This window comes from Somniosus microcephalus, chromosome 13 (genome assembly GCF_052327205.1).
Source record: "Somniosus microcephalus isolate GS21.2 chromosome 13, FLI_Smic_1.0, whole genome shotgun sequence".
NCBI lineage: Eukaryota > Metazoa > Chordata > Chondrichthyes > Squaliformes > Somniosidae > Somniosus > Somniosus microcephalus.
In genome coordinates, this window is record NC_140999.1 from 111,652,392 (window position 1) to 111,679,703 (window position 27,312).

A 27,312-nucleotide genomic window follows, 5' to 3' on the forward strand; every position below is an offset into this window, starting at 1 on the left:
TCCTCGTTCTTCCTACCAAAATGTATCAATTTGCACTTTCCTGCGTAAAATTTCATCTGCCACATGTCCGCCCATTCCACCAGTCTCTCTTTGTCCTCTTGAAGTCTATCACTATCCTCCTCACTGTTCGCTACTATACTTCCAAGTTTTGTGTCATTTTGGTAGATGGAGCCTCAGGTTAACATTGCATCATCATAGTTATAACAACCCAAAATAACCTGATTTGGTGAAGAATTATCAAGCTCAATGTTACTAGAACCAAGTAACTGGAGGTTCTGATAAAGGATCCCACTCAAAACATTGACATCTTTTTCAGATGCTGAGTGACTAACATGTCCAGAATGTTAATTTAACCTTTTACACTGGCAGATGTGGCTCTGGTATAGCATTCTTACTTGTAAGTCAGAAGGTTGTGGGTTCAAGTCCTACTCCAGGGATTTGAGCACAAAATCGAGGCTGACACTCCAGTGCTGCACTGTTGGAGTAGGAGTTTTTTGAACAAGACATTAAACCGAGGCCATGTCTACTCTCTCAGGTAGACATAGAAGATCCTATGGCACTAATTCAAAGAAGAACAGGGGAGTTCTCACTGACGTCCTGGCCAATACTTATCCCTCAAGCAACATCTAAAAAAAATTATCTGGTCATTATCACATTGCTGTTTGTGGGAGCTTGCTGTGCGTAAATTGACTGCCGCGTTTCCCACATCACAACAGTGACTGCACTTCAAAAGTGAAATGCTTTCAAAAGGCTGTAAAGCGCCTGAGGTGCTATATAAATGCAAGTTCTCTGTTCACTTGTTGCTCATTTCATGTGTTTTTATTTGGTGTCGTAGACGGGGTGACACAGCTGTGGTCTGGCAAGCGGCAGATACTGCTGCTCTGCTACCAATTGTTATCTGCTCTGGGCCAATGTCCGTTTGGAAAGTGGGTGTGTGCTATTTTTTTTCAAAGGGCTGTTCTGCAACGGGAGTCTGGAGGCTCACAACGCCTTCAGTCGGTGTGAAGCCGGTGCCTGGGTGAAGGAGGCACAGGCTGGGAAGGTGCAAGAGAGGCTATCGTTAGCCACCTGTCATTTTTTTAACAGGAAAAACACGGAAGTACTTGCAAGAAGATCAATCTAGGGGAACTGCGCCGTGATGCCTGGCAGACGCCCGGGGAGAATGGAATCGCTGAGGTTTCTCCTGTTGTCCTGTGCCATCCCAGTAAGTGCCAGAATTTGCTGCCTCCGAAGCTGCAACGTTTCAGCCATGATGGAAATCAGAGAGGAAACTGGCCCAGGGCGAGTGCGACCTACCATTACTTTTAAACGAGGAAGTCCCAACTCCGATTAGACCCGGTTGACCCTTTACATTTCAGCTGCACGGTTAGATCAGAAACAGCCCTGGTGTGTGTTCCCCCCCCCGGTGTTTGCAGGGGGGGGGGGGCGCGATTTGGGGGTAACATTTATCGATATGTGCGGATTAAGCCCTTGTTTACAGGGAACACGAAGCCCAGTTAGAGGAATATATCGGGAAATGTTCCTTTCACTTTCGATTCTCGCCTTTGCAAGAACAATCCGTCCATTGCTCGCCGTGTGTAATGTTGCATTTGTCCCCCCTTTATCGTGCAACTGATAAAATATGGCCACTGGCACCGAACGTCAGAATGTAATGCATGCGGTTTGGAATGCAGAATATTTTTACTATAGACCGTATTATGATCTGTCGGATATTTCTTACTCAATCGAGGTGTCAGCCGCAGCTCAGTGGGTAGCACACTCGGTCTCTGAGTCAGATGGTTGTTGGTTCAAAACCCCACAACAGAGATTTGAGCCCATAATCCAGGCTGATCCTCCAGTGCAGTGCTGAAGGGAGTGCTGCACTGTTGGAGGTGCTGTCTTTTCGGATGAGACGTTAAACTGAGGCCGTCAGCTAAAGATCCCATGGCACTATTTCGAAGAAGAGCAGGGGAGTTATCCCCGGTGTCCTGGCCAATATTTATTCCTCAATCGACATAACAAAAACATTTTATCTGCTCATTATCACATTGCTGTTTGTGGGAGCTTGCTGTGCGCAAATTGTCTGCCACGTTTCCCACATAACAGTGACTGCATTCCAAAAGTACTTTATTGGCTGTAGAGTGCTTTGAGACGTCCGGTGGTCGTGCAAGGCACTATATAAATGCAAGTCTTTCTTTCATATTAAGATTTCTTCAGTAAAGCTCTTGTTAAGTTACTTGATAAGCAATGGCTAGTAGAACCCTCTGTGAATATCCAATTTCACGTATAAATCTTGCGTTGTGGACATTGGTCCAAACAAAGAATGGCTAGAGCATTCAGGCATTTTATTATATTGAAACAGAGACTAGGAGTTAAGTAAAGTTCTGTAAAAGTCTGCTTTGGTTCGTCCTTGTTCCTTAATAAAGTTGATTTGACATATGGTCTGTCAGACAATTAACAGCTTGTCATTTGGCGAGATCAGAGCGTCTGATGATAATTGTATTTCCAGGGTATGTCTTATTGTGGCTTGCTGTCCCAGGTAACTTTGTGCATACGGTCACTTTGCAGTTCATAATGAGCCTATGCAAATGGACCTCTGCATTGGGCACGAGAAAACGTATCTGGAGTGCTCCCGTACTGTAGTAAGTGCCTGCCACATTATTTAACCTTGTGTTATTAGATATTTAACCTTGTGTTATTAGAAGGAAATGCATGTGGGTTGAAATTGCATCCGTATGCAAATACTTTGTCCACTATTTAAATAAATGTTATGGGTTAAAGGGTTCATTAAAAATAGTGGACAGGGGGAATTCATAGGAAATTGCCAACACATTTGTTAGATAATATGACACAGCATGATCCCAAACCTGTAGAGCTGGAAAGTTTCACTATGTAAAGGGAGAAGGCATTCGGTAGGTGGCATAGTTGAATGGTAGTATTGTTATTGCTGTTATAATAAATCTACAAATTGAAGTAAAGTGAAGCCACTGTAAAGGAGTGGACCCCCTTGATGGATAACAGAAATTGGTGGCTAATTGAGAAGCTCCAAAATATAAGCCACTAAACATCACAATAAGGACCAGCAAGCACAGGCCAATGCATTGCTTCCAACTCAATCGAACTAAGTTGCGCATTACTCTGCAGAACTAGAATACTAAACGCACTAGTGTAACTTGCTTAATCCCCAAATCAGAAAGGTTGGAACTAGTAAATCAATTTAAAGTGAAGAATGGTGCATTTTTCCAGCTTTACCCTCTCAACATTTTAAATTTTGAAAGAAATTGAAGTGCAGCAGAAGTGTGAACAAGCTTAGACTTGTTTCGAGTGTTCGATCCTGTTTTTGTGGTTTAATTACCTGTATTTTGTTTAAAAGACTTGTGCCTTTAATAAATACAAAGGGTGCCACCCACGTCTTTCTTACCCAATCAGTCAAATATCCCAGGCCCTGTGCCTCTCTGTGTGGACAGACAGAGAAGACCCACAAATGTTTACTGAACTGCCCCAACAACCCAGCTGCTGATGGTCTGACCCGTGGAGAACACTGATAATAGGGAGGGCGGATAGTTGGACCTCTACACTATATCATTTGTACTTGTACAAAAAGAAAGACCTGAAATTAATTTCAAGCTCTATAGCATTCCTGCCACTTTCAGTGTAGCCGGGGTTGACTAACCTGCTTCTACACATTCTAACCTATACCCAACCTTCTTCTTCTTCCTAGGCAGTCCCTCGGAACCGAGAATGACTTGCTTCCACATTAAAAATGAGTTCTCAGGTGACTGATGAGTCCAATGTGGGGTCTACAGTCTCTGTCACAGATGGGGCAGACGGTGGTTGAAGGGGCGGGTGGGTGGTGTGCTTGGGTTGACGTATACCCAACCTCTCCAGTGTTGTCAGTAGGATTTCAGCAAGGTTAACATACAATTGTCCTACTGAACTGCGAAAAACGCTCATGATATAAATTCTTCCATTCCAAACTTAGCTTATATCTGGAGAGTGGGTTTTGAGCTGTATAACACCAGGGTGAAGTGCTGCTAGGTACAGGCCTGTCGTATTGATGCACATGGCATGAGTTGAGTTGATGAATTAAGGGTATTACACAAGAAAGGTATTGCACATCAATGTGTATTGGCTCAAGTGTGACATTTGCCACTCTGTTAGTGTCAATAGGAGCTGTCTTCAGGGGGCTGGAATACAAAAGGTGGGAATTTATGCTTCAGTTGTCCAGAGCCTTGGTCAGACCGCACCTGGAGTAACTGCGCTCCGTTCTGGGCACTGCGCCTCAGGAAGGATAGATTGGCATTGGCGGGGGTCCAGCGCAGATTCACCCGATGCATAAACTTGGCTTGTATTCCCTTGAGTATAGGAGATTGAGGGGTGATCTGATTGAGGTGTTTAAAATGTTAAAAGGAGAAACTATTCCCTCTGGTGGGGGGAATCAAGAACAAAGGGACATCATAAAATTAGAGCTAGGCCGTTCAGGAGCAAAATCAGGAAGCAATTTTTCACACAGAGTAGAAAACATTTTGAATTCTCTTCCCCAAAAGGATTTGGATGCAGAGCCAATTGGAGCTATCAAGACTAATATCGCTAGATTTTTGTTGGGTAAGGGTGTGAAGGGATATGGAGCAAAGGAGTTGAGATGCAGATCAGCACTGATCTAATTGAATGGCGGAGCAGGCTGGAGGGTCTGAATGGCCTCCTCCTGTCCCTAATATCACTATACAATATGCTGTATACACTGCACGCCATGCTGAGCTTGTTACTCAGACAGCACCTGCTAAGGGAAAGATTTGATGGGCACTCTGTTACATCTGTACCTGTTGCTGGGTGCAAAGACTTGTTTTTAGAAACTCTATTTAAAAACACCTCTCTAGAAGGATAACGGAATACTTAGTAAAGAGAACAGTTCTGTTTTAAATACTTTACTGAAGCTGTGGCCAGATCATTTTGTTCTTTGTGCATGTCTGGAATTCCCCTGAACACAATTATCTCTGCTAAATATATCATTGTGAAGTTTTGAAGCTGCTGCAAGCCTCTCAAGCTCCAGCTGTTCTTTCACAAGGTTCACCAAATTCTAATATTGAAAATTAAAATGGGATTCAGGTTTATTTCTGGCCGGAGTAACTGTGGCCTATTGCAATCAAATCCAGTTAAAACCTAAATCCTACAGGAGGATTCCCAGGTCAGGAGCTGAACGAGGAGTCTTCCCTCTCGCGCCTCACCCAAGTGTTCTTTCTTCACATGGCGGACTATTCAATCACAGAGAGTGCGATTGTGGCCTCGCCCCGGTGTCTGCCCACATGTAATTTCCAGCCAGCGTCGCTGGCTTGGTTTTGCTCCCCTCCCTAGTCAAGATTTGATGAGGAAAAGCACGATCAACTGATCCAGTAAAGAAAACACTTCAGGACTCCGTTCCGATCTCGGGTTTTTGAAGGGAAGGCGGGAGGGGACACTCTATGGGTTTGTGGGAAGCGCTCACTAAGCCGGAAGCCCTTCTTGCACTGCTTTAACTGAGAGTTAGTCCTAAGTATTCACAGCTCTGGTTGGACATATTCCTGGAGGTTCTATCACATGACCTCCCTCCTCCAACAGCTCCGTCTAGTCAAACAGCCTTTCTCCCCAATCTGCAATATTTTTATAACTAATAAACAAAAGTCTTCAAAGAAAATGAAAAAAAAACTATTTTAATGCCTCTATGATTTTTCTTCCTGCAGCAGTGTCCAGGAGATTAATCTTCAATTCCTGGAGACTTCAGGGCAATCCTGGAGCGTTGGCAACCCTAGCTATTCCATGGCTTTTCTTTAGTTTTAGTGCTCTGTGGTTTCTCCAAGCACAGTTTTGAGTTTGTTCCGATGAGGAGATTAGCGTGTGTGGGAGGGTGGTAGAGCAGAATAAATAAACCAAAGGGCTATTGCAGACCATTGCAGCACAGTGCACAGTGCTGCGGAGTGGTTGGTAGGACACTGGTTGGTGCTTGCGATTCCCCCCCATCAATTTCTGATCTCAGCCGCGATATGGGGAAGCGGTGAGCGGTGGCCAAGGGGAAGCTCCACAGGAAGAGGACAGTCACCACCCCCGCCTCCCCAGTTTAACTCTGGTTCATCTTTGAGCGGGCGGCTTCAGTACGCGGTTGGAAGAGACCTGGGGGCAAGTCACCCTTTTGGATTTGGACGGTGTCTGTAGATGAGAAACCTAACTGAAGGGAGGAAAAGAGCGATAAATTTGGGAGGGTACTAAGGAATATGGAACCAAGGCAGGTAATTGGACTTAAGATACAGACCAGTCATGATCTAGTTGAATGGTGGAACAGACTCGAGGGCTGAATGACCTCCTCCTGTTCCTACGAGAGTGTTGTACCGGCTGATGGCCAAGTGTGGTGGTGAGCATCACAGATCCAGGGAAGCCCCCAGGTTGTGTGGAACTAGCTGAACGTAGCTGGGGCAGAACTAGAGGTACAATTAGCTTCAGCATTCCCTGGCTTAGGGAGGGGAAAAAGAAAAATCAGCTAAGTTTCCTACTCCTGCTCACCATCCAGTTACTCCTGTTGGAAATGCCCACGTTGGGTGAGATCAGGATTCGGTTCGGCCGTGATGCCTCTCGCATTCAAATAGCCTCTTGACACAAAATCAAGGCTCAAACCTGGGCGGGGTACCAGACAAACAACCCCAGCACGAGTGAGAACTTCAGCAGAGACATATGGACAAGGGGGAGTAAATACTGGGGTGTTGGGGAATCAAAGGAAAGAATGTGTAACAAATGAAATAGAAAAAAGAAAGGAATAGCATGGAGGAAAGATAAGGTCAAACAAGAAAGGCAAAGCCAAAAACAAACAAGGGAAAGAAAATAATTAAAATTCAAGGGTAAATTGGAAGCAATCTGCAGAATAGAAAGTGAAATTAATATTGAAATAGGATAAAGAAAGGTGTGAGATATAGAAATGTAGATCATTGGTGGAGATGCTTCCCAGAGTGGATATCAGATGTTTTGGGTAGTTTCCTCTTGAGTGTTGTGGTTTCTCAGATGAGAGGGTGTTAAAGTTTGTGGGAGATGTTTTCACAAACACAATGCACGGCTGGCTCTTCAGCGACTCTGCAGGGTTTCCACCTTCGTACGTGGTATGCCAGCAAATCCCGTATCGAAATCACACGCCCTACAGTGACACAGATCCAACTGCCCAAGGAATTTTGACCTGTAGTTTATTTTAAATGCCTGTCATTTATCACATCTTGGGCTTGATTCTCCTCTCTGCACTGTCGGAGGTGCCGTCTTTTGGATGAGACGTTAAACCGAGGCCCCGGCTGCTCTCTCAGGTGGACGTAAAAAATCCCACGGCACTATTTTGAAGAAGAGCAGGGGAGTTCTTGGTGTTCTGGCCAATATTTATCCCTCAACCAACATCACTAAAAACAGATTATCTGGTCATTATCACTGTTTGTGTGACCTTGCTGTGTGCAAATTGGCTGTGTTTTCCTACATTTAGCCTGACATCAGTAGTAGGGAAAATGCTAAAATCGATTATTAAGGACGTGGTAACAGGGCACTTAGAAAATAATAATAGGATTGGGCAGAGTCAACACGGATTTATGAAAGGGAAATCTTGTTTGTTCGATCTGTTAGAGTTTTTTGAGGTTGTAACTAGCAGAATAGATAAGGGGGAACCAGTGGATGTGGTGTGTTTGGATTTACAGAAGGCATTCGATAAGGTGCCACGCAAGAGGTTATTAAACAAAATTAGGGCTCATGGGATTGGGGTAATATGCTAGCATGGATTGAGGATTGGTTAATGGACAGAAAACAGAGAGTAGGAATAAGCGGGTCATTTTCGGGTTGGCAGGCTGTAACTAGTGGGGTACCGCAAGGATCAGTGCTTGGGCCTCAGCTATTCACCATCTACATCAATGTAGGGAACCAAATGTAATATATCCAAGTTTGCTGATGATACAAAGCTGGGTGGGAACGTAATTTGTGAGGAGGATGCAAGGAGGCTTCAAGGGGATATAGACAGGCTAAGTGAGTGGGCAAGAACATGGCAAATGGAATATAATGTGGAGAAATGTGAAGTTATCCACTTTGGTAGGAAAAATAGAAAAACAGAGTATTTTTTAAATGGTGAGAGATTGGGAAATGTTGGTGTTCAGAGGGACCTGGGTGTCCTAGTACACAAATCACTGAAAGTTAACATGCAGGTACAGCAAGCAATTAGGAAAGCAAATGGTATGTTGGCCTTTATTACAAGAGGATTTGAGTATAAGAGTAAAGACGTCTTACTGGAATTATATAGGGCCCTGGTTAGACCACACCTGGAGTATTGTGTACAGTTTTGATCTCCTTACCTAAGGAAGGATATACTTGCCATAGAGGGAGTGCAACGAAGGTTCACCAGACTGGTTCCTGGGATGGGGGGATTGTCCTATGAGGAGAGATTGAGTAGACTAGGCCTATATACTCTAGAGTTTAGAAGAAGGGAATCCCCATTCATACTTATGGGAGTTCCGTACGTACGCATGTACGTAAGTATGAATGGGGATCACTTAAAATACACCAACACATGAAATAAATTTTAAAAAGTACTTATTTAAAATTAATTAAAATGACATTTAATTAAATATTTTAAACAAATCTTTTGAAAAAAAATTATATGTTTTAGCGGGGCTAAAAATAAACTTACCTTATTGGACAGGGTTTTTAATGTATAAATGAGTGATAAAATTTTATTTTTCTATTTTTTAAAACTCTTATGCTAGTAAAAGGCGTAAGAATTTCACAGGCATTCAGCGGGTGGAAGTTGGGCAAATAGCACAACTCTCCACCCGCAGTGGCCCATCTCCCGGGGATGCGGAGGATCAGATCGCAAGTTCCAGGTTTTAGCGTATGTGATTCGCGTGTTAAAACATGGAACTTGAGCGGCCCCTACGGGCGCGTACACACCTCGTACGCACCCGTAGGGGGGGGGGTCGCAAAATATGGTCCAATATTTCAGTCTTTGTTGAACATGACATAAGATAAAAGCCAAAAGAGTTTGGCAGTCAGCTAGTCAAAGTAGATTATAATAACAAGAGTTCTGCGAGCAATCTGTTCCAGGAATTGAGCCCTCGCCACTCCCTATTCTGAAATTCAAGTAAAATATAGCATACAAAACCTACTGACAGTAATTCAGAAGTTACTTCCTCTCGAATTGCTTTATTTCTTGATGGCTCATCCTCTGACACTTTTTTTCCATTAACTCAATATTTTTTGTCTCAAGGGCCCTGTCTTCCCTCCCACTCGGGCCCTCCTTCATGTCAATGACCACCTTCACCCATCTCACAGCCCTGTCCACGAGTTGTGATGATTCAACTCTACTTTCATCCACTTCCTCCCGATCACATACCCTTAGTGCTCAAGTTATTTCACTGTGCAATGACTGAAACTCCACTCCTTCATCTCCTCCGTACTCTTTAATGGAGCAATAGAAATCTTGTTTCTTTCAATTCTCGTGACACCACAGTCTCGATTTTCATGTGGGTCTCTGTAAGTCGGGTCATGCAACATTGCGTGTGCCCGACTGCCAGTGTGCTGGCCCTGTGTCTGTTGCTACGATCAGCCTCTTTTACATGTCAGACGTGGCTGTTGGTAGCACTCTCGCCTCTGAGTCAGAAGGTTGTGGGCTCAAGTCCCACTTCAGAGGCTTGAGCACAAAAATCTAGACTGACACTCCAGTGCAGTATTGAGGGAGTGCTGCACTGTTGGAGGTGCTGTCTTTTGGATGAGATGTTAAACCGAGGCCCCGTCTGCTCTCTCAGGTGGACGCAAAAGATCCCATGGCACTATTTCGAAGAAAAGCAGGGGAGTTCTCCCCAGTATCTTGGCCAATATTTATCCCTCAATCTGGTCATTAGCACACTGCTGTTGGTGGGAGCTTGCTGTGCACAAATTGGCTACTGTGTTTCCTACATTACAACAGTGATTACACTTCAAAAGTACTTCATTGGCTGTAATGCATTTTGAGACGTCCTTAGGTCGTGAAAGGCACTATATAAATGCAAGCCTTTCTTTCTGTTACATAGGTTGTGATTTCGTTGTCGGGGTTGGTGGCATGGTCCCATCCCGCTGCCTGATCCATCCCACTCTGTTGAAGTGATTTTACGATGATGAGGCTTGTTAAGCCCGCCCAGCGAGGTTTCTGGCCAATTAAAAGGAAGCGGATCTGATGTCATCAGCCGGTTTCCTTAAAAGGGCCATATCCAAATTTATTTTGACATTTGTGCTGTCGGTATTCTACAGCATTGAGGTGCTGCAAACACTGACGAGCACTGCACAGTGATGCACGGCTGCACCCAGGCTCTTCCATGACTCCCTCCATATGCTTATGGAGAGAGTCACAGCACACAGGGAGGTTCTCTTCCCTTCCAGTGGGCAGAAAAGACCTCCCGAGGAGATCAACGCAGCCTGGTGCACATTGCGCAGGAGGATACAAGCAGGGATGTCGTCAGGAGGACCAGGCTGCAGTGACCCAAACCTTTCAATGATCTCAGTAGATCACGAAATGTTACTGCCAAGCCGTACTCAACCTCATCCTGCTGTGCCACTCATCACATCCCCATCACTCTGCATTCCCTACCCTACTCCTGCACATCATTACTCACACCAACTTACCTTGCACCTCCACCCATCCCTCTCTATCTACATTATCACTTCCCCATCTCACTAGCCACCCCTCACACTCACCCTCAATCTAGTGCAATCATACCAACTAACAACACACAAGTGTAGGCACTTCGGTGTTTTAGCCAATGTTCATGTGAAGTTTCTGTCAATGTGCTGTCAAACATTGAAAACTTTATTTTCAACACTTTGCATTCTTGGACAGATTTGTGTGCACCCTTGGAAGTGGCTTAGTGAGTTGCAGTGAATGGTGAGACATAACGGTACCTTCCGCAATGGTGATGAGTGTGGAAGAAATGGCTTGGGCATTGTAGGGATGCTTTTTGGTGTTTGTGTGGGATGGTGCCAACCTGGCGCATCATGTGGCAGCCAGGGTGTACAGCATCAAGTGAAGTAAATGTGGCCATGGTGAGGCCATCCCTGGCGTCCCGGCCAGCAGTGTGGTCGGGTGCTGATGCCCTGTGTCCTGTGCAGCATCAGTTGATTGCGGAGAAGGTTGGTGGTGTTGTTGGTGCTGCTGGTGCTGCTGGTGTTGGGACTGATTGTGGTGGGATTCTGAGGACCAAGGTGAGATTTTTTCAAGGGCACCCATGTTGATGGAATAGATGGCAGGTGACAGAAGCGATCTGTCAATGGTGAGCGAGGTTGTTCCAATGAGGTGACACTGGAAAGGGAGTTTGCACCAAACACTTGCTAGCTGCATAAAGCTCAATCTGTCTACCAAATGCGGTAAGCAAAAGCTTCTGACCTTGGAAAGTGAAAACCTATGAAATGGAAGCTTTTATAGACCATTTGCAGCTGTCAAGTTAGTAAATCATTCCATGTTGACACAACACCCGACCTCCTTACCTGACATGATCCCTGAGCAGTGGGGAAGCCGTTGGCGACTACTAACAATTTTAAAGGTAAGCATAAAATAATACTTAATTGCCTCTTAACAATCCAGGTAATGATCTAAATTGCCTCCCCTGCCGCTTGGTGTTGGGTCTGTTCAGCGCTGACAGATCCGACACCTGGGAGACTTGCGTGGAGGCGGGTTGACAGCGGGGTCCCGACCCGCTGGCAATCATTTCAAATTTCACAGCTGACCCGCCTCCGATCCTGTCCTCTCAGCGCCGGCAAAATTCTAGCCACAGTGCGGGCAAACTTCAGCCTTCAAGAATGCTTCTGTTAAGGGAACTCGCCCAGCAGTGTGTGGGAAATCACAAGCTGCTTACAGGCCTTTAAGGGCTGTTGGCCTATTTCTGTGTGCAATAATAGAAACACGGAAGCACTGAAATAGGAAGGATTGACAACAACTAGTCGTGGAAATAACAGGCCTTCACCATTTTTTGACTGGAGCCATGGGGATTCTCCTGAAGCAAATGTGCCAGAGACGGGAGGCCCAGTTCGCTGCAGATGGTCTCCGAGTCTCGAGTTGTGCAGCTCGGGATGTGAAGCACCAGTTGGCAGAGCTGGTTGCAGTGCCACAGAAAGTTTAATGATCTCACGAGGCGTGCCAAGGTCGGAGAGCAGATCATGACTTCATGATAATGATATACATATGAGCATGAGTGGCAAGTGCAGTAAACTCACAACCACAGAGTCTTGTAGTACTTTGAATGCCTCCCAGGAACGCCCATTATACAGCAGGGTATTTGTTGCAAGTGCTCCCTTCACCGCTGACTGCTGCTTCTCTAGAATCCATATGTGCTATTCCCTTGGCAAATCCTTCTATCTACTGCTCCTGCATTATGCATGTTCACGTACTCATACCCACTATCAAGAAAGAAAGAGAGATCTTGCATTTATATAGTGCCTTTCACAACCTCCGGTTGTCCCAAAGTGCTTTATACCCAATGATGTAGTTTTTGAAGTGTAGTCACTGTTGGAATGTAGGACACTATGGGCTGCATGCTGATACCTGGGTAACAATACCTGTGGTCGTAGCAATCTCTTGGTCTCACCTGTTGTGCTATATTTACAGTAAAAAACTAAGCATAGCAAAAGGTAGACGAGCCGCAAGGGAGGAGGACCCCTCCCACCCTGACCTTTATCCTTTGACCCCCCTTTCCAGAGACCAACGCAGGGCAGAGAGGCCACAGAGGAAGTAGGACATAGGTAAATTAGAGTGCTGGCCCCAACTCGGGGTTTGTACAGAAATAAACAACTATTTGAGCTGAAAAGAACCAGAGTGGAGATGAGGAGAATTATTTTTGCTCAGCGAGTTGTTATGATCTGGAATGTACTGCTTGAAAGGATGGTGGCAGCAGATTCAGTAGTAACTTTCAAAAGGGGATTGGATATATATTGCAGTTGAAAGGAAACATTTTTAGGCCTATGGGGAAAGTGCAGGGGAGTGGGACTAATTTGATAGCTCTTGCAAAGAGCCTACAAAGGCACAATGGGCCGAATGGCCTCCTTCTGTGATTCTATGATACTATTCGCTCATTCACAAAAAAAGAGCAATTCCCCAAAGGAACAGCCTGATTTATAACTTAGTTGCTGGAAATGGCTGGGCCAAACCCATACCACTCTTCAGACACAAACTGGGCCCTGGAAGAAAAACAGAACCTAAAATGTGTGAAATTTCTATTGAATAAAGTTGCAGGCTGTCCCTTTTTTAAAATTGGCTCATTTTCGATGGCACAGATTTAGATTGGGCGTACAGTTTAGATAGACGAAATTAGCATTGGGTGCAATTAGGGGCACCATTCAGGAATACCCAGTCTCATTTAAATTATGCCACTTCTACCTCATTAACAGTTTCAAATTTAGCTCCCACCTATTGCTGCCGGGATCTTCCTACAGCGATTGTTCACCCCACATTGTGTGTGCTACAGGCAGAGATTGAGCACAACTGGTCTCCACTCACACTTCCGTTGGTTTTCATCCCTATCATGTCCAGCAACCTGAAAATCAGCCCTAGTTATTTCAAGTCTAAATAACAACGACCACCCTTCGTCCTTCTTCATCCCTTTCCAAATCCTGGCATCACTATCTCCTCCGATGCCAAGTTCAGCTCCCAGTTCTCCTCCTAAGCTAATGACAATTCCAAGAAGCTTAGCTTTATCTTTCGTGCCAGGCAAGTTGATTTCTCTCAAACGTCTCTGAACCCTCTTACTACTTTCACTTTTACTTCATATTTGGCTTTGCCTTGTATCACTCCTATGCTAGTCCATCTTGGTTGACCTTGGGCACATCATTTAGGTTTCTCAGCTTAACAAGAAATGAATGCATTAATATGCCAGTTAATGTACCGGACTGTTTTGTGGTTTTTAGTCTGGCAGCGACTGTATTGGTTTGAAGCAGAGTTAAGTATTAAAACAATCTTCATTGTGGTATAGACCAGTGATATGGTTGCTTTCCCCAACATTACTGCTCTGTGCACATTGGAAAAAACCATTCTATTCGCAGATTCATATTGATCCAATGTGCTCAATGTTGTGAACGGACTATGAAATTGCATTGCAGTGCAACTTTAAACCGGTTTGACTCTGGATTGACTGTTCGATGCAGCAGCACCAGATGCAACAAGTATACGCAAGAGTGTTAGGTACTGGAGTGGCATAAAGTGACCCAATATATTGTACCGCGGAGTGATAATTGCACAGCCCAGTGAGAAGCAAGAGCCATACAGAAGGCTGCAGGTTTGATCTTGAATGAACCGATCTCAGCAGGGGCAGTAATTGGGACACTACAATTGGCCTCGGGATCCTGGACGAGAGAGGGGAAAGGGAAAATCAGCTTGGGTTCTCCCTGATGTTCACTATCCACTGATTCCTGCTGGAAAGTGCAGTGGACATCGGGTGAAGACAAAGCTTGGCTCCAGGGATGAATTGCTGGCTGACACCACGCTCACAGATGAAGAAGGTCCACTAGTTATACAGGGCCTTGGTGAGACCACACCTGGAGTATTGTGTGCAGCTTTGGTCTCCTTACCAAAGAAAGGATATACTTGCCATAGAGGGAGTGCAGCGAAGGTTCACCAGACTGATTCGACTAGGGCTGTATTCACTAGAGTTTAGAAGAATGAGAGGGGATCTCATTGAAACATATAAAACTCTGACAGGGCTAGACAGATTGGATGCAGCGAGAATGTCTCCCCTGGCTGGGGGGTCTAGAACAAGGGGTCACAGCCTCCGGATACAGGATAGGACATTTAGGACTGAGATGAGGAGAAATTTCTTCACTCAGAGGGTGGTGAACCTGTGGAATTCTCTACCACAGAAGGCTGTGGAGGCCAAGTCACTGAATATATTTAAGGAGATAGATTTCTAGACACAAAAGGCATCAATAGGTATGGGGAGAGAGCGGGAATATGGTATTGAGATAGAGGATCAGCCATGATCGTGTTGAATGGCGGAGCAGGCTCAAAGGGCCGAATGGCCTACTCCTACTCCTAATTTTCTATGTTTTTCGTTCAAGGCGTTCGAGGCTGGAAGTGCCTGTGGAACCGAGGTCCAGCATGAGTCAGTGCCGAGAAGGGGTAAATTGGAGGAAAATAACTTTTATTGTACGCTGGATAGAAAAGATTTACATGGTAGCATGGGGGTTATGTTACTGGACTAGTGATCCAAGGCCTGGACTAATAATCTAGGGAATGTGAGTTCAAATCCCACCAAGTCAGTCTAAGATTTTTAATTCAGTTAAAAAAAATCTGGAAATAAAAAGCCGGTATCAGCAAAAGTGACCACGAAGTTGTCGGATTGTCCTTTGACTAAGGAAACCTGCTGTCCTTATCCAAAAAGTCTTGAACCCGTCAATAAATCCTGCTAGCAGTGATAGACTCAATGGTAGAAGACCGGCAGTTCTTTGATATCATTCTTGTAACCTATATATGGCACCTTATCATTTATGAACAGGAAGTTTTGTCTGGCCTTTAGATGTGAAAGCACGTCTGCTTGTTCTGTTCGCCCCAGATGTTGAACCTTTAGAAATGTAAATAGGTCTGATCTGTTAAACCGACACTGTGTCATTTCGCGCTCAAATAATTTTAATCTAAGGAACAGCTGCAAAGCTCCAAAATTGACAGCCCATCAATATAAAACAAATCAGAACTGACCCAGTGTTCTGCTGATAGAAGGTTGATTCCTCGAACAGGTGTTCCAGGTGAGGAGTGGTTCTTGCAGGACAGCTGATCAGTCCATCACGGGCCAGCTGTTTAAATTATGGGTCAGGAAATCGGACATTATGGGCTTGTAATTTAAATTAATCAATGGAAAGTATTATGTCCGTGTGTAATTGAGACACTGACTGCAGGAGTGGGTCACAACAGGTCTTTACTGAGTGGAGACAAACTGGAACTAACTATGCAAAGTTACTATACAGGCTTATAGACAGGGGTGGTCACTACTGGTACTGCAGTATACAGGGGCTGCAGAATATAGTTCCTTCTGCAAAGTACATACACTACAATTCCTCCCCTTTTAGCTAAACAGTACATAACATTCGATTAATAATTAAATAACATATTTACAATTACAGTTGTCATATACATTAGCTGAAGTTAAGCAATTATAAGTTCAGTCTTTGAGGAGGCTTCCTGATTCTGTCTGGATAACGCCTCTTTGGAATATCAGGTTCTTCTGGCAGAGTTGATTCGGAATCAACGTCGTTGTTGGGTTCGTCTGCTTCCAATATTCCCGATTCTGAGGTAGATGCAATTGGTACTTCGGTTTCATCACCAGGTGTATCGGATCGTGGTGTGGAATTGATGTTTTCCAGTGACTCTAGAATCTGGTCAGCATGGCGTCTTACAATGCTCTCTCCAACGTCCACGGTATACATTAGAGGTCCTTGCCGTGTACAGATCGTTCCTGGCTGCCATTTCTCTGTGCGGTAGTCCCGGGCCAAAACTGGTTGACCTATCTTAAAACTCCTGGTCGGCCTTTCATTCATATTCTGAAACTGCCTGTTCTCCACATCTCTTCTGATGTTTGGCTTAACCAAATCCAAGCGGCATCATAGTCTTCGATTGAAGAACATCATGGCTGGAGTTTGGTTGGTAACCGCATGTGTCGCATTCCGGTAGGCAAACAAGAAGTTATCCACCTTGTGTTGTAGGTGTATGCCTTCATTACACATTGCCTTGATAGCCTTCTTGAATGTTTGAACGAACCTCTCAGCCAATCCATTGGTGGCTGGATGATATGGGGCGGATGTGTAATGCTTAACACCATTGTTCTTTAAGAACCTCCGGAACTCTTCAGACACAAACTGTGGTCCATTGTCGGAGCAAATCTGTTCAGGCAGCCCATTTCTGGCGAATATGGTTCATAAGACTGTGATAGTTTTTTCTGTGGTGGTTGAGGACATCTCCACTGGATCCACTGCAGGTGCTTCTTCCACCGTCGGCAACGGTAGGCGCGACAATCCATCAGCATTCCCATGCTGTTTAGTTCCTTTGTACTTGATGTCATATTGGTGTGCCCCTAGGAAAAGGGACCACCTCTGTAGCCGTTGTGCTGTCATTATCGGGACGCCCTTCTGAGGGTTGAAAATGGAGGCAAGAGGTTGATGATCAGTTAGTAGAGTAAATTTCTGACCGTGCAGGTAGTGATTGAACTTCTTCACCCCCCCACACCAGGCTGAGGGCCTCTCTGTCAATCTGGGCGTAGTTACGCTCGGCTGAAGTTAACGAGCGTGACGCAAAAGCTATCGGCCTCTCTGAACCATCAAGGAATTTATGTGACAGTACCGCTCCAATGCCGTAGGGAGACGCATCACACGCCAGTCTTATCGGTAGTGATGGGTTGTAGTGAGCCAATACTTCTCTTGAAGTGATTAGGTCTTTACTCTTCTGAAAGGCCCGCTTACATTCATCGCTCCATACTCCAGTTTGTAGTAGGGCGTTCAGTGGGTGCAGAATTGTGGACAAATTCGGCAAAAACTTATGGTAGTAATTCACCAATCCGAGGAATGACCTCAGTTGCGACACATTTTCAGGCGCTGGAGCCTTAACTACCGCTCCAATTTTGCCAGGGGACTTATGTAACCCCTCTTCATCAATCACGTGGCCACAATACGATATCTGTTTCTTAAAAAACTCGCACTTGGGACGATTGGCTTGTAGCCCATGTTCTCTTAGTCTAGTGAGCACCTGCTCTAGGTTGGCAAGGTGTTCACTGCCATCTTCACCTGTCACTAGGATGTCGTCCAAGTAACACTGAGTCCCTGGAATCCCTTGCAGGACTTGTTCCATCGCTCTTTGCCACATCGCCGGAGCTGATGCCACTCCGAATACCAGTCGATTATACTGGTAAAGGCCTTTGTGAGTGTTTATCGTGAGATACTTCCTAGAGGATTCTTCAACCTCCATCTGCAAATATGCTTGTGCTAGGTCAATTTTTGTAAAACGCTTCCCTCCAGATAGTGAGGTGAAAATATCTTCTATCCTCGGGAGAGGATATTGTACTGTGTGAAGGACTGGGTTCACAGTCACCTTGAAGTCCCCACAGATGCGAACCTTCCTTGGCTCCTCAGACTTATTCTTTAACGTTTTCTTCATGACAGGAACGATGGGTGTCGCCCACTCGCTCCAGTCTACCTTAGATAACATAACTGCATTCTCCAGATTCTCCAGCTCTGCCTCGACGGCTGGGCGAATTGCATATGGTACCGGTCTTGCTTTGAAAAACTTGGGAATTGCATTCTCTTCTATTTTTATCGAGGCGGTTACGCCTTTAAGAGTTCCCAGTTCTTGTTGAAATACCTCTTTGGCGTTAGCTAAGATTTTTGACAATCGTCCAGGTGTGACGTCGTCATCCTTTTTACCAACCACCGTCAGTGCCTGAATGGAGTGCCAGTCTAAACTTATCTTTCTGATCCATTCACGTCCCAATAACGGTGGTCCACCATCTTGCAGTATGTACAGATACAGTTTCTGTATTTCCTTGCCGCTGTATTCAACAGGCACCCTTATTTTCCCTCTGGGGTATACTTTTTGCCCCGTATACGTCATCAAGACAATGGATGTCTCTTTCAAGGGTATGTGTGAGAATAGCCGCTCGTAGTCTCGTCGATTCATGACGGTCAGGGCTGATCCTGTATCCAATTCCATTTTGACTTGGGACCCTGCTATCGTGAGGGTGACCCAAATGGTTCGGTGATCCTCTTTTGCGATTACGTTATGAAGTTTGAGACAGCTTAGTCTCTTGTTCCCGGATTCACTATCGCTCATCTGGTCTTCGGAACTACTGTCCGTCATCTTTTGTACTTTCCTGTACTGTTCCTTAGTAGTCTTTTTGTTGTCGTTGGTCTTCTTCCCAGACCTGCAAACTCGTGCAATGTGTCCCATCTTTCCGCATTGCCTGCATATATTGTCCTTGGACCAGCAGCCCTTCTGGTCATGGGTTGTTCTGCCGCAGCGATAACATTTTTCAAATCCCCGTGTCATTTCGTGGGTGCCGTATTCCTGTGGCTTTTGCTGTATTTCCGCAGCTCCCCTTGCTGCTGCTTCGTACGATACTGTCACGCTGAAAGCCTTATCTAGCGTCAGCTCTTTCTCTGAGAGTAACCTCTTCTGGGTTCCTTCACTCAGGAGTCCACAGACAAATTTGTCCCGTAGGGTATCTGCCAGTCCTGCTCCAAACTGGCAGTGCTTTGATAGCTTGCGTAGTTCCGTAAGGTAATCAGCATTGCTCTCATCTTTATGCTGATTTCTCCTGTGGAATTTAAATCTTTCTGCTATCAGCAGCGGTGTAGGATTTAGGTGTTCCTGTAGGATATCAACAATTTCGTTAAAACTCTTCGCCATCGGTTTGGCTGGAGTAATCAGGTTCCGCAATAGGCCGTACGTTCTTGCGCCCATTAAGTTTAGTAGTACAGATGCCTTTTTCTCATCGGCTACTTCGTTTGCCTCGCAATATACTTCGACTCTTTCCACATACGTGGTCCAGTCTTCTATTGCATTATCGAAGGCAGTGATATTGCCAGTCTTCGGCATCTTGGAAATCTAAGATGGCGCCTCCCACGCTTTGCCTTCTTCCCCGATTTAACAAAATGGCGCCTCCCGCACTTTCCGTCTTCTTCGCTGCTGCTAGCGCTGTTGCTGGCGTTTTATGCCTTGATGGCGACGCCCTATGGTCTTCGCGCACTTCCCCCCGCGCTGCTGCTAATGCCGCTCTCCGCAGTTCCCGTGGCAAACTGCAGCTCCTTGCGGCTTTCTGCGCTTCTAATTTCTTTTATTTCCCCGTCGTCGGAGCAACCCTGCGGGACACTTTCCTCCCTCTTCTCGGGTCTGTACGCTGCCTGGCTTCGTAGCACCGGCCGCGCCCTGTGTGCTCCACCCCCTCTCTCTCTCTCTCTCTCCTCGACAACGCTGCTCGGCCCCGTTGAAAAGCCACCCGATCGAGCTCTAGCCCGCCGCAGCCCAGGAAGGATCAGTGTACTACCTGCCTCCAGCCCGATTAGCTGGAACACCATCGACAGGATAACCAAGCCCCGCTCTCGACAGCCTCTCCTGCAAATCTTTCACTCCGATGAATCAGAGGCGGTTGCCCACGGTCGACGCACGTTTCTTCTGATTGTTTTTTTTTTTTTCTTTCTTCCTTCTGGCCTCGACCTCTGACAACTTAGCTTCAGGGATGGATCCCCATGAGGTGGTGCAGACTGTAGGTAAGTTCGTATCTGCTTGTCGCCAGTATTATGTCCGTGTGTAATTGAGACACGGACTGCAGGAGTGGGTTACAACAGGTCTTTACTGAGTGGAGACAAACTGGAACTAACTATGCAAAGTTACTACACAGGCTTATATACAGGGGTGGTCACTACTGGTACTGCAGTATACAGGGGCTGCAGAATATAGTTCCTTCTGCAAAGTACATACACTACAGAAAGTCAGACTCTATGGGCCTGCAGTTTCCCGAGCGCCACTTGGTGTAAGTGTTGCGTCTTGCCAGTAGCTCTACTGTAGCTTACCTTGAGTAAAAAACATACTGAAGATATTTGGAGTATATCATCCATCCTGCACTTTCTCCACTTTGATTTCTTGAATCCAATATCACACTCCTGAATATTGGAAAGAGGTGTGGAAGAGTTAGGGTGGGCAGTGTTTGTAAGTAATGATATCATTAAAATCTTTTAATCAGATACCCAGCAGGAGTGCTAGACCTACTGCCTAAATATTACACCCTCTATTTCAGTTTTACCCAATTTATCCAGGACTTAATCTAACTGCACTTTTCAACAAATTATGACATTGCAGTAGCATATTCCATCAGGGATGTGATACACAGGCCACAGGAACAAGCCGAGAGGCTGTGATGTCACAGCGGGATGTTATGCTGGGTGTGTTGCAGTCAGGATACCGGGGAGAAGCAGTTTGCTGAGAGGAAAAGAAAGGCTGTGATTAGTGGTGGTGTTCATTTGAAATAGCTTAAAACATTCTGACATAAGTGGAAAACGTAATTTAAAAAAAGGCTCTGGAGACCAGAAGCTAACCCTGCAAGGTGAATAGCCACCACCGGTTCTATCTCGACTGGTGGCACACGCAAGCATAGCTCTTTAACCCCTGCCACAGGACATTTCTGCCGCAGGACATTTCTTTCCAACAGTAAAAGCCAAAAAAACCCCAAAGAGAAATACAAACTCCACTATGCGACTGGCAGGGAAAATATCAAGGAATGAGATCAAGCAAAGTAATGTTTGGTTCCAGTGCAGTGCTGAGGTGCCGTCTTTTAGATGAGACATTAAACCGAGGCGCCGTCTGCTCTCTCAGGTGGATGTAAAAGATCCCACAGCACTATTTCGAAGAAGAGCAGGGGAGTTCTCCCCGGTGTCCTGGCCAATATTTATCCCTCAATCAACACCTGCAGAAATTTCCCTAACTGGTGCCATTGCAACTCTAATTGATCACAGTGAGATCATATAGATTTATTCAATCTGATTATTTTTCTTGTGTAAAATAGATATAATTAACAATGAGAGAAAGGCTGTGAGTCATAGAGGGAGAAGGTCAAACAGAAAGACAGAGATAAGTAGATAAAGTATTAAAAGTGTAAGAAATAAGCAGAGCCTGTTCTTTAGTCAGGAGCAATGCTTGAGTTGGAAGTTGCACCTGGGCCTAGTGTGCTGAGGATTTCCAGTTCTTATGGACAAATTCTGTGTGTGAGAAAGAAGTGCATCATGGGCACTGTAGTTTTCACCCAGCTCCTGTGGACCTACAATACCCAGAGTGTCGGTTGTCATCCGGGCTCTGTATAAATAAGTCAATGCTTTGCTGACACTCGGGCACCTGATTTACAAATAGTAACTGTGGGGCAAGAGTACCTGAAAAATAACATTAAAATAGATTTTTCTTTTTTCCCGTTGAACTCATTAATTAAAAGATTTCATATTGATTGGGGTGAGGTTTTTTTTTGTGTTTACGAGGTGATTCGACGCTGAACTCAACACTGTGGGTTGAGGCAATCAGTCAGCCGGGCCTAGGCCTAGGCCACGGGGGATGGGCACTGGTTCAGGTGCTGGCCTTTAGAAACTGGGGGGAAAACCCCTCTGTGGTAGCACTGTCCCAATGACTGCTTCAGCAGGGAGAGAGAAAAAACATTTTTTTTTGCTCCTGTAAATAACAGAAAAAAGAGGAAGTTTTGGGGGAGGTGTCTTAATGCTCCACATCGCCATTAATCCTGCGAGGGAAAAATAAAGCTCCTGCTTTCTTTCACTTACTCTGGAAGCAGCATGGCCCGAAATGATTCACCCTGCACTTCTCGGCATTAAGTTCCACGGCCTGTTCATTCCTGTCGCGTTTCATGATGAAATTCTTTCCCTCCCTCCACTTCCGACACTCCTTGCTGTGCTGTGGTTCTGTGGGCACCGGTAGGCCTCCCTGAACCTCAACCCAGCCACCGCCCTTCATCTGCGAGACCAGGCAGTGAATGCCGGCCGGTTCTTTGACGTAAGGGGCGTGTCACAGCCGAGCCTCTTCCCACCCTCACCTGGAGTCTTTACACAAGCCGGTTCCAGCAGCGCCTCCTGCATTTCCAGCGAGGCTTTTCCTGTGTTAGACTCAGGAGCATTAATTCCTGATGAGATCAGCTAATTTAGTGCAGACAGGAAATTAAAACTGGGACCCGCTGGTCTGCATGATGTGCTATTACATTAGCTTGTGCCTTTTTACAGTCAGTCTTTGGGGAGCTTGTTTTTCAGTGTCAACTGTGGCTCAGTGGTGTAATGTCCGTGTGTAATTGAGACACGGACTGCAGGAGCTGGTTACAACAGGTGTTTACTGAATGGAGACAAAACTGGAACTACTATACAAAGTTACTGCACAGGCTTATATACAGGGGTGGTCACTACTGGTACCGCAGTATACAGGGGCTGCAGAATATAGTTCCTTCTTCAAGGTACATACACTACAATTCCTCCCCTTTTAGCTAAACAACATAACATTCGATTAATAATTAAATAACATATTTACAATTACAGTTTTGCTATATACATTAGCTGAAGTTAATCAATTATAAATTCAGTCTTTGAGGAGGCTTCCTGATTCTGTCCAGATAACGCCTCTTTGGGGTATCAGGTTCTTCTGGCAAAGTTGATTCGGGATCAACGTCGTTGTTTGGTTCGTCTGCTTCCAATATCACCGATTCTGAGGTAGATGCAATTGGTACTTCGGTTTCATCACCAGGTGTATAGGATCGTGGTGTAGATTTGACGTTTTCCAGTGACTCTAGAATCTGGTCAGCATGGCGTCTTACAATGCTCTCTCCAACGTCCACGGTATACATTAGAGGTCCTTGCCGTGTGCAGATCGTTCCTGGCTGCCATTTCTCTGTGCGGTAGTCCCGGGCCAAAACTGGTTGACCTATCTTGAAACTCCTGGTTGGCCTTTCATTCATATTCTGAAACTGCCTGTTCTCCACATCTCTTCTGATGTTTGGCTTAACAAAATCCAAGTGGCATCTTAGTCTTCGATTGAAGAACATCATGGTTGGAGTTTGGTTGGTAACCGCATGTGTCGCATTCTGGTAGGCAAACAAGAAGTTATCCACCTTGTGTTGTAGGTGTATGTCTTCATTACACATTGCCTTGATAGCCTTCTTGAATGTTTGAACGAACCTCTCAGCCAATCCATTGGTGGCTGGATGATATGGGGCGGATGTGTAATGCTTAACACCATTGTTCTTTAAGAACCTCCGGAACTCTTCAGACACAAACTGTGGTCCATTGTCGGAGCAAATCTGTTCAGGCAGCCCATTTCTGGCGAATATGGTTCGTAAGACTGTGATAGTTTTTCTGTGGTGGTTGAGGACATTTTTATTACCTCTGGCCACTTTGAATGTGCATCCACCGCAATTAAAAACATCGAGTCCATAAAGGGACCAGCAAAATCAATGTGTACCCTTTGCCATGGAGATGAGGGCCACTCCCATGGATGTAGAGGGGCTTGTGGTGGGGCGTTTTGGACCTTCTGGCACCCTGTACAGCTCTTGGTCATCTCTTCGATTTCTCTATCGATTCCCGGCCACCACACAAACGCTCTGGCTAAGTTCTTCATTTTTACCCCTCCCAGATGACCCTCATGAAGCTCATTGAGCACTCTATCCTTCAATTTGGGTGGAATTACTACTCTGGATCCACACATCAAGGTTCCTCGGCACACTGACAGCTGTTCTCTTCTCGGCGAGAATGCTGGCAACAGTGGTTTGCCATGTGCTGGCCATCCCTTCACCGTTAAATCATAGACCCAGGAGAGTGTCGGGTCATTTCGTGTTTCCTTTTCTATGTTTGCATTCGTCATAGGTAGACATTCGACTATGGTCGAGTGGAATATCTCCACAGGATCCACTGCAGGTGCTTCTTCCACCGTCGGCAACGGTAGGCGCGACAATCTATCAGCATTCCCATGCTGTTTAGTTCCTTTGTACTCTATGTCATATTGGTGTGCCCCTAGGAAAAGGGACCACCTCTGTAGCCGTTGTGCTGTCATTATCGGGACGCCCTTCTTAGGGTTGAAAATGGAGACAAGAGGTTGATCAGTTAGTAGAGTAAATTTCTGTCCGTGCAGGTAGTGATTGAACTTCTTCACCCCCCACACCAGGCTGAGGGCCTCTCTGTCAATCTGGGCGTAGTTACGCTCGGCTGAAGTTAACGAGGGTGACGCAAAAGCTATCGGCCTCTCTGAACCATCAAGGAATTTATGTGACAGTACCGCTCCAACGCCGTAGGGAGACGCATCACACGCCAGTCTTATCGGTAGTGATGGGTTGTAGTGAGCCAATACTTCTCTTGAAGTGATCAGGCCTTTACACTTCTGAAAGGCCCGCTTACATTCATCGCTCCATTTCCATGCTACTCTAGTTTGTAGTAGGGCGTTCAGTGGGTGCAGAATTGTGGACAAATTCGGCAAAAACTTATGGTAGTAATTCACCAATCCGAGGAATGACCTCAGTTGTGACACATTTTCAGGCGCTGGAGCCTTAACTACCGCTTCAATTTTGTCAGGGGACTTATGTAACCCCTCTTCATCAATCACGTGGCCACAATACGATATTTGTTTCTTAAAAAACTCGCACTTGGGGCGATTGGCTCGTAGCCCATGTTCTCTTAGTCTAGTGAGCACCTGCTCTAGGTTGGCAAGGTGTTCACTGTCATTTTCACCTGTCACTAGGATGTCGTCCAAGTAACACTGAGTCCCCGGAATCCCTTGCAGGACTTGTTCCATTGCTCTTTGCCATATAGCCGGAGCTGATGCTACTCCGAATACCAGTCGATTATACTGGTAAAGACCTTTGTGAGTGTTTATCGTGAGATATTTCCTGGAGGATTCTTCAACCTCCATCTGCAAATATGCTTGCGCTAGGTCAATTTTTGTAAAACGTTTCCCTCCAGATAGTGAGGCGAAAATATCTTCTATCCTCGGAAGAGCATACTGTACTGTGTGAAGGACTGGGTTCACAGTCACCTTGAAGTCCCCACAGATACGAACCTTCCTTGGCTCCTCAGACTTATTGTTTAACGTTTTCTTCATGACCGGAACGATGGGTGTCGCCCACTCGCTCCAGTCTACCTTAGATAACACGCCTGCATTCTCCAGCTCTGCCTCGACGGCTGGGCGAATTGCATACGGTACCGGTCTTGCTTTAAAAACTTGGGAATTGCATTCTCTTCTATTTTTATCGAGGCGGTTACGCCTTTAAGAGTTCCCAGTTCTTGTTGAAATACCTCTTTGGTGTTAGCTAAGATTTTTGACAATCGCCCAGGTGTGACGTCGTCATCCTTTTTACCAGCCACCGTCAGTGCCCGAATGGAGTGCCAATCTAAGCTTATCTTTCTGATCCATTCACGTCCCAATAACGGTGGTCCACCATCTTGCAGTATGTACAGATACAATTTCTGTATTTCCTTGCCGTTGTATTCGACAGGCACCCTTATTTTCCCTCTGGGGTATACTTTCTGCCCCGTATATGTCTTCAAGACAATGGATGTGTCTTTCAAGGGTATGTGTGAGAATAGCCGCTCGTAGTCTCGTCGATTCATGACGGTCAGGGCTGATCCTGTATCCAATTCCATTTTGATTTGGGACCCTGCTATTGTGAGGGTGACCCAAATGGTTCGGTGATCCTCTTTTGCGATTATGTTGTGTAGTTTGAGACAGCTTAGTCTCTTGTTCCCGGATTCACTATCGCTCTTCTGGTCTTCGGAACTACTGTCCATCATCTTTTGTACTTTCCTGTACTTTTCCTTAGTAGTCTTTTTGTTGTCGTTAGTCTTCTTCCCGGACCTGCAAACTCGTGCAATGTGTCCCATCTTTCCGCATTGCCTGCATGTTTTGTCCTTGAACCAGCAGTCCTTCTGGTCATGGGTTGTTCTGCCGCAGCGATAACATTTTTCAAATCCCCGTGTCATTTCATGGGTGCCGTATTCCTGTGGCTTTTGCTGTATTTCCACAGCTCCCCTTGCTGCTGCTTCGTACGATACTGCCACGCTGAAAGCCTTATCTAGCGTCAGCTCTTTCTCTGAGAGTAACCTCTTCTGGGTTCCTTCACTCAGGAGTCCACAGACAAATTTGTCCCGTAGGGTATCTGCCAGTCCTGCTCCGAACTGGCAGTGCTTTGATAGCTTGCGTAGTTCCGTAAGGTAATCAGCATTGCTCTCATCTTTATGCTGATTTCTCTTGTGGAATTTAAGTCTTTCTGCTATCAGCAGCGGTGTAGGATTTAGGTGTTCCTGTAGGATATCAACAATTTCGTTAAAACTCTGCTCCATCGGTTTGACTGGAGTGATCAGGTTCCGCAATAGGCCGTACGTTCTTGCGCCCATTAAGTTTAGTAGTACCGATGCCTTTTTCTCATCGGCTACTTCATTTGCCTCGCAATATACTTCGACTCTTTCCACATACGTGGTCCAGTCTTCTATTTCATTATCGAAGGCAGTGATATTGCCAGTCTTCGGCATCTTGGAGATCTAAGATGGCGCCTCCCGCGCTTTGCCTTCTTCTCCGATTGAACAAAATGGCACCTCCCGCGCTTTTCCTTCTTCCCCGCTGGATTAAGATGGCGCCTCCCGCGCTTTCTGTCTTTTCCGCTGCTGCCAACGCTGTTGCTGGCGTTTTTATGCCTTGATGGTGACGCCCTATGGTCTTCGCGCGCTTCCTCCCGCGCTGCTGCCAACGCCGCTCTCCGCGGTCCCCGTGGCAAACTGCAGCTCCTCACAGCTTTCTGCGCTTCTAATTTCTTTTTCTTCTATTTTAATTACTGTTCC

At 45.7% G+C, this 27,312-nt stretch overlaps 1 protein-coding gene across 1 annotated transcript in view; it reads left to right on the forward strand.

The window, feature by feature from the left end:
- The first annotated feature begins 656 nt into the window (after positions 1 to 656).
- Positions 657 to 27,312, forward strand: part of LOC147108554 (tumor necrosis factor receptor superfamily member 5-like) — a 92,934-nt gene continuing 66,278 nt past the window's right edge. Inside the window, exon 1 of the mRNA XM_086005233.1 lies at positions 657 to 1,204. Coding sequence (XP_085861359.1) covers positions 1,139 to 1,204 — 66 coding nt within the window. The 5' untranslated portion in view covers positions 657 to 1,138. The remainder of the gene's footprint in view (positions 1,205 to 27,312) is intronic.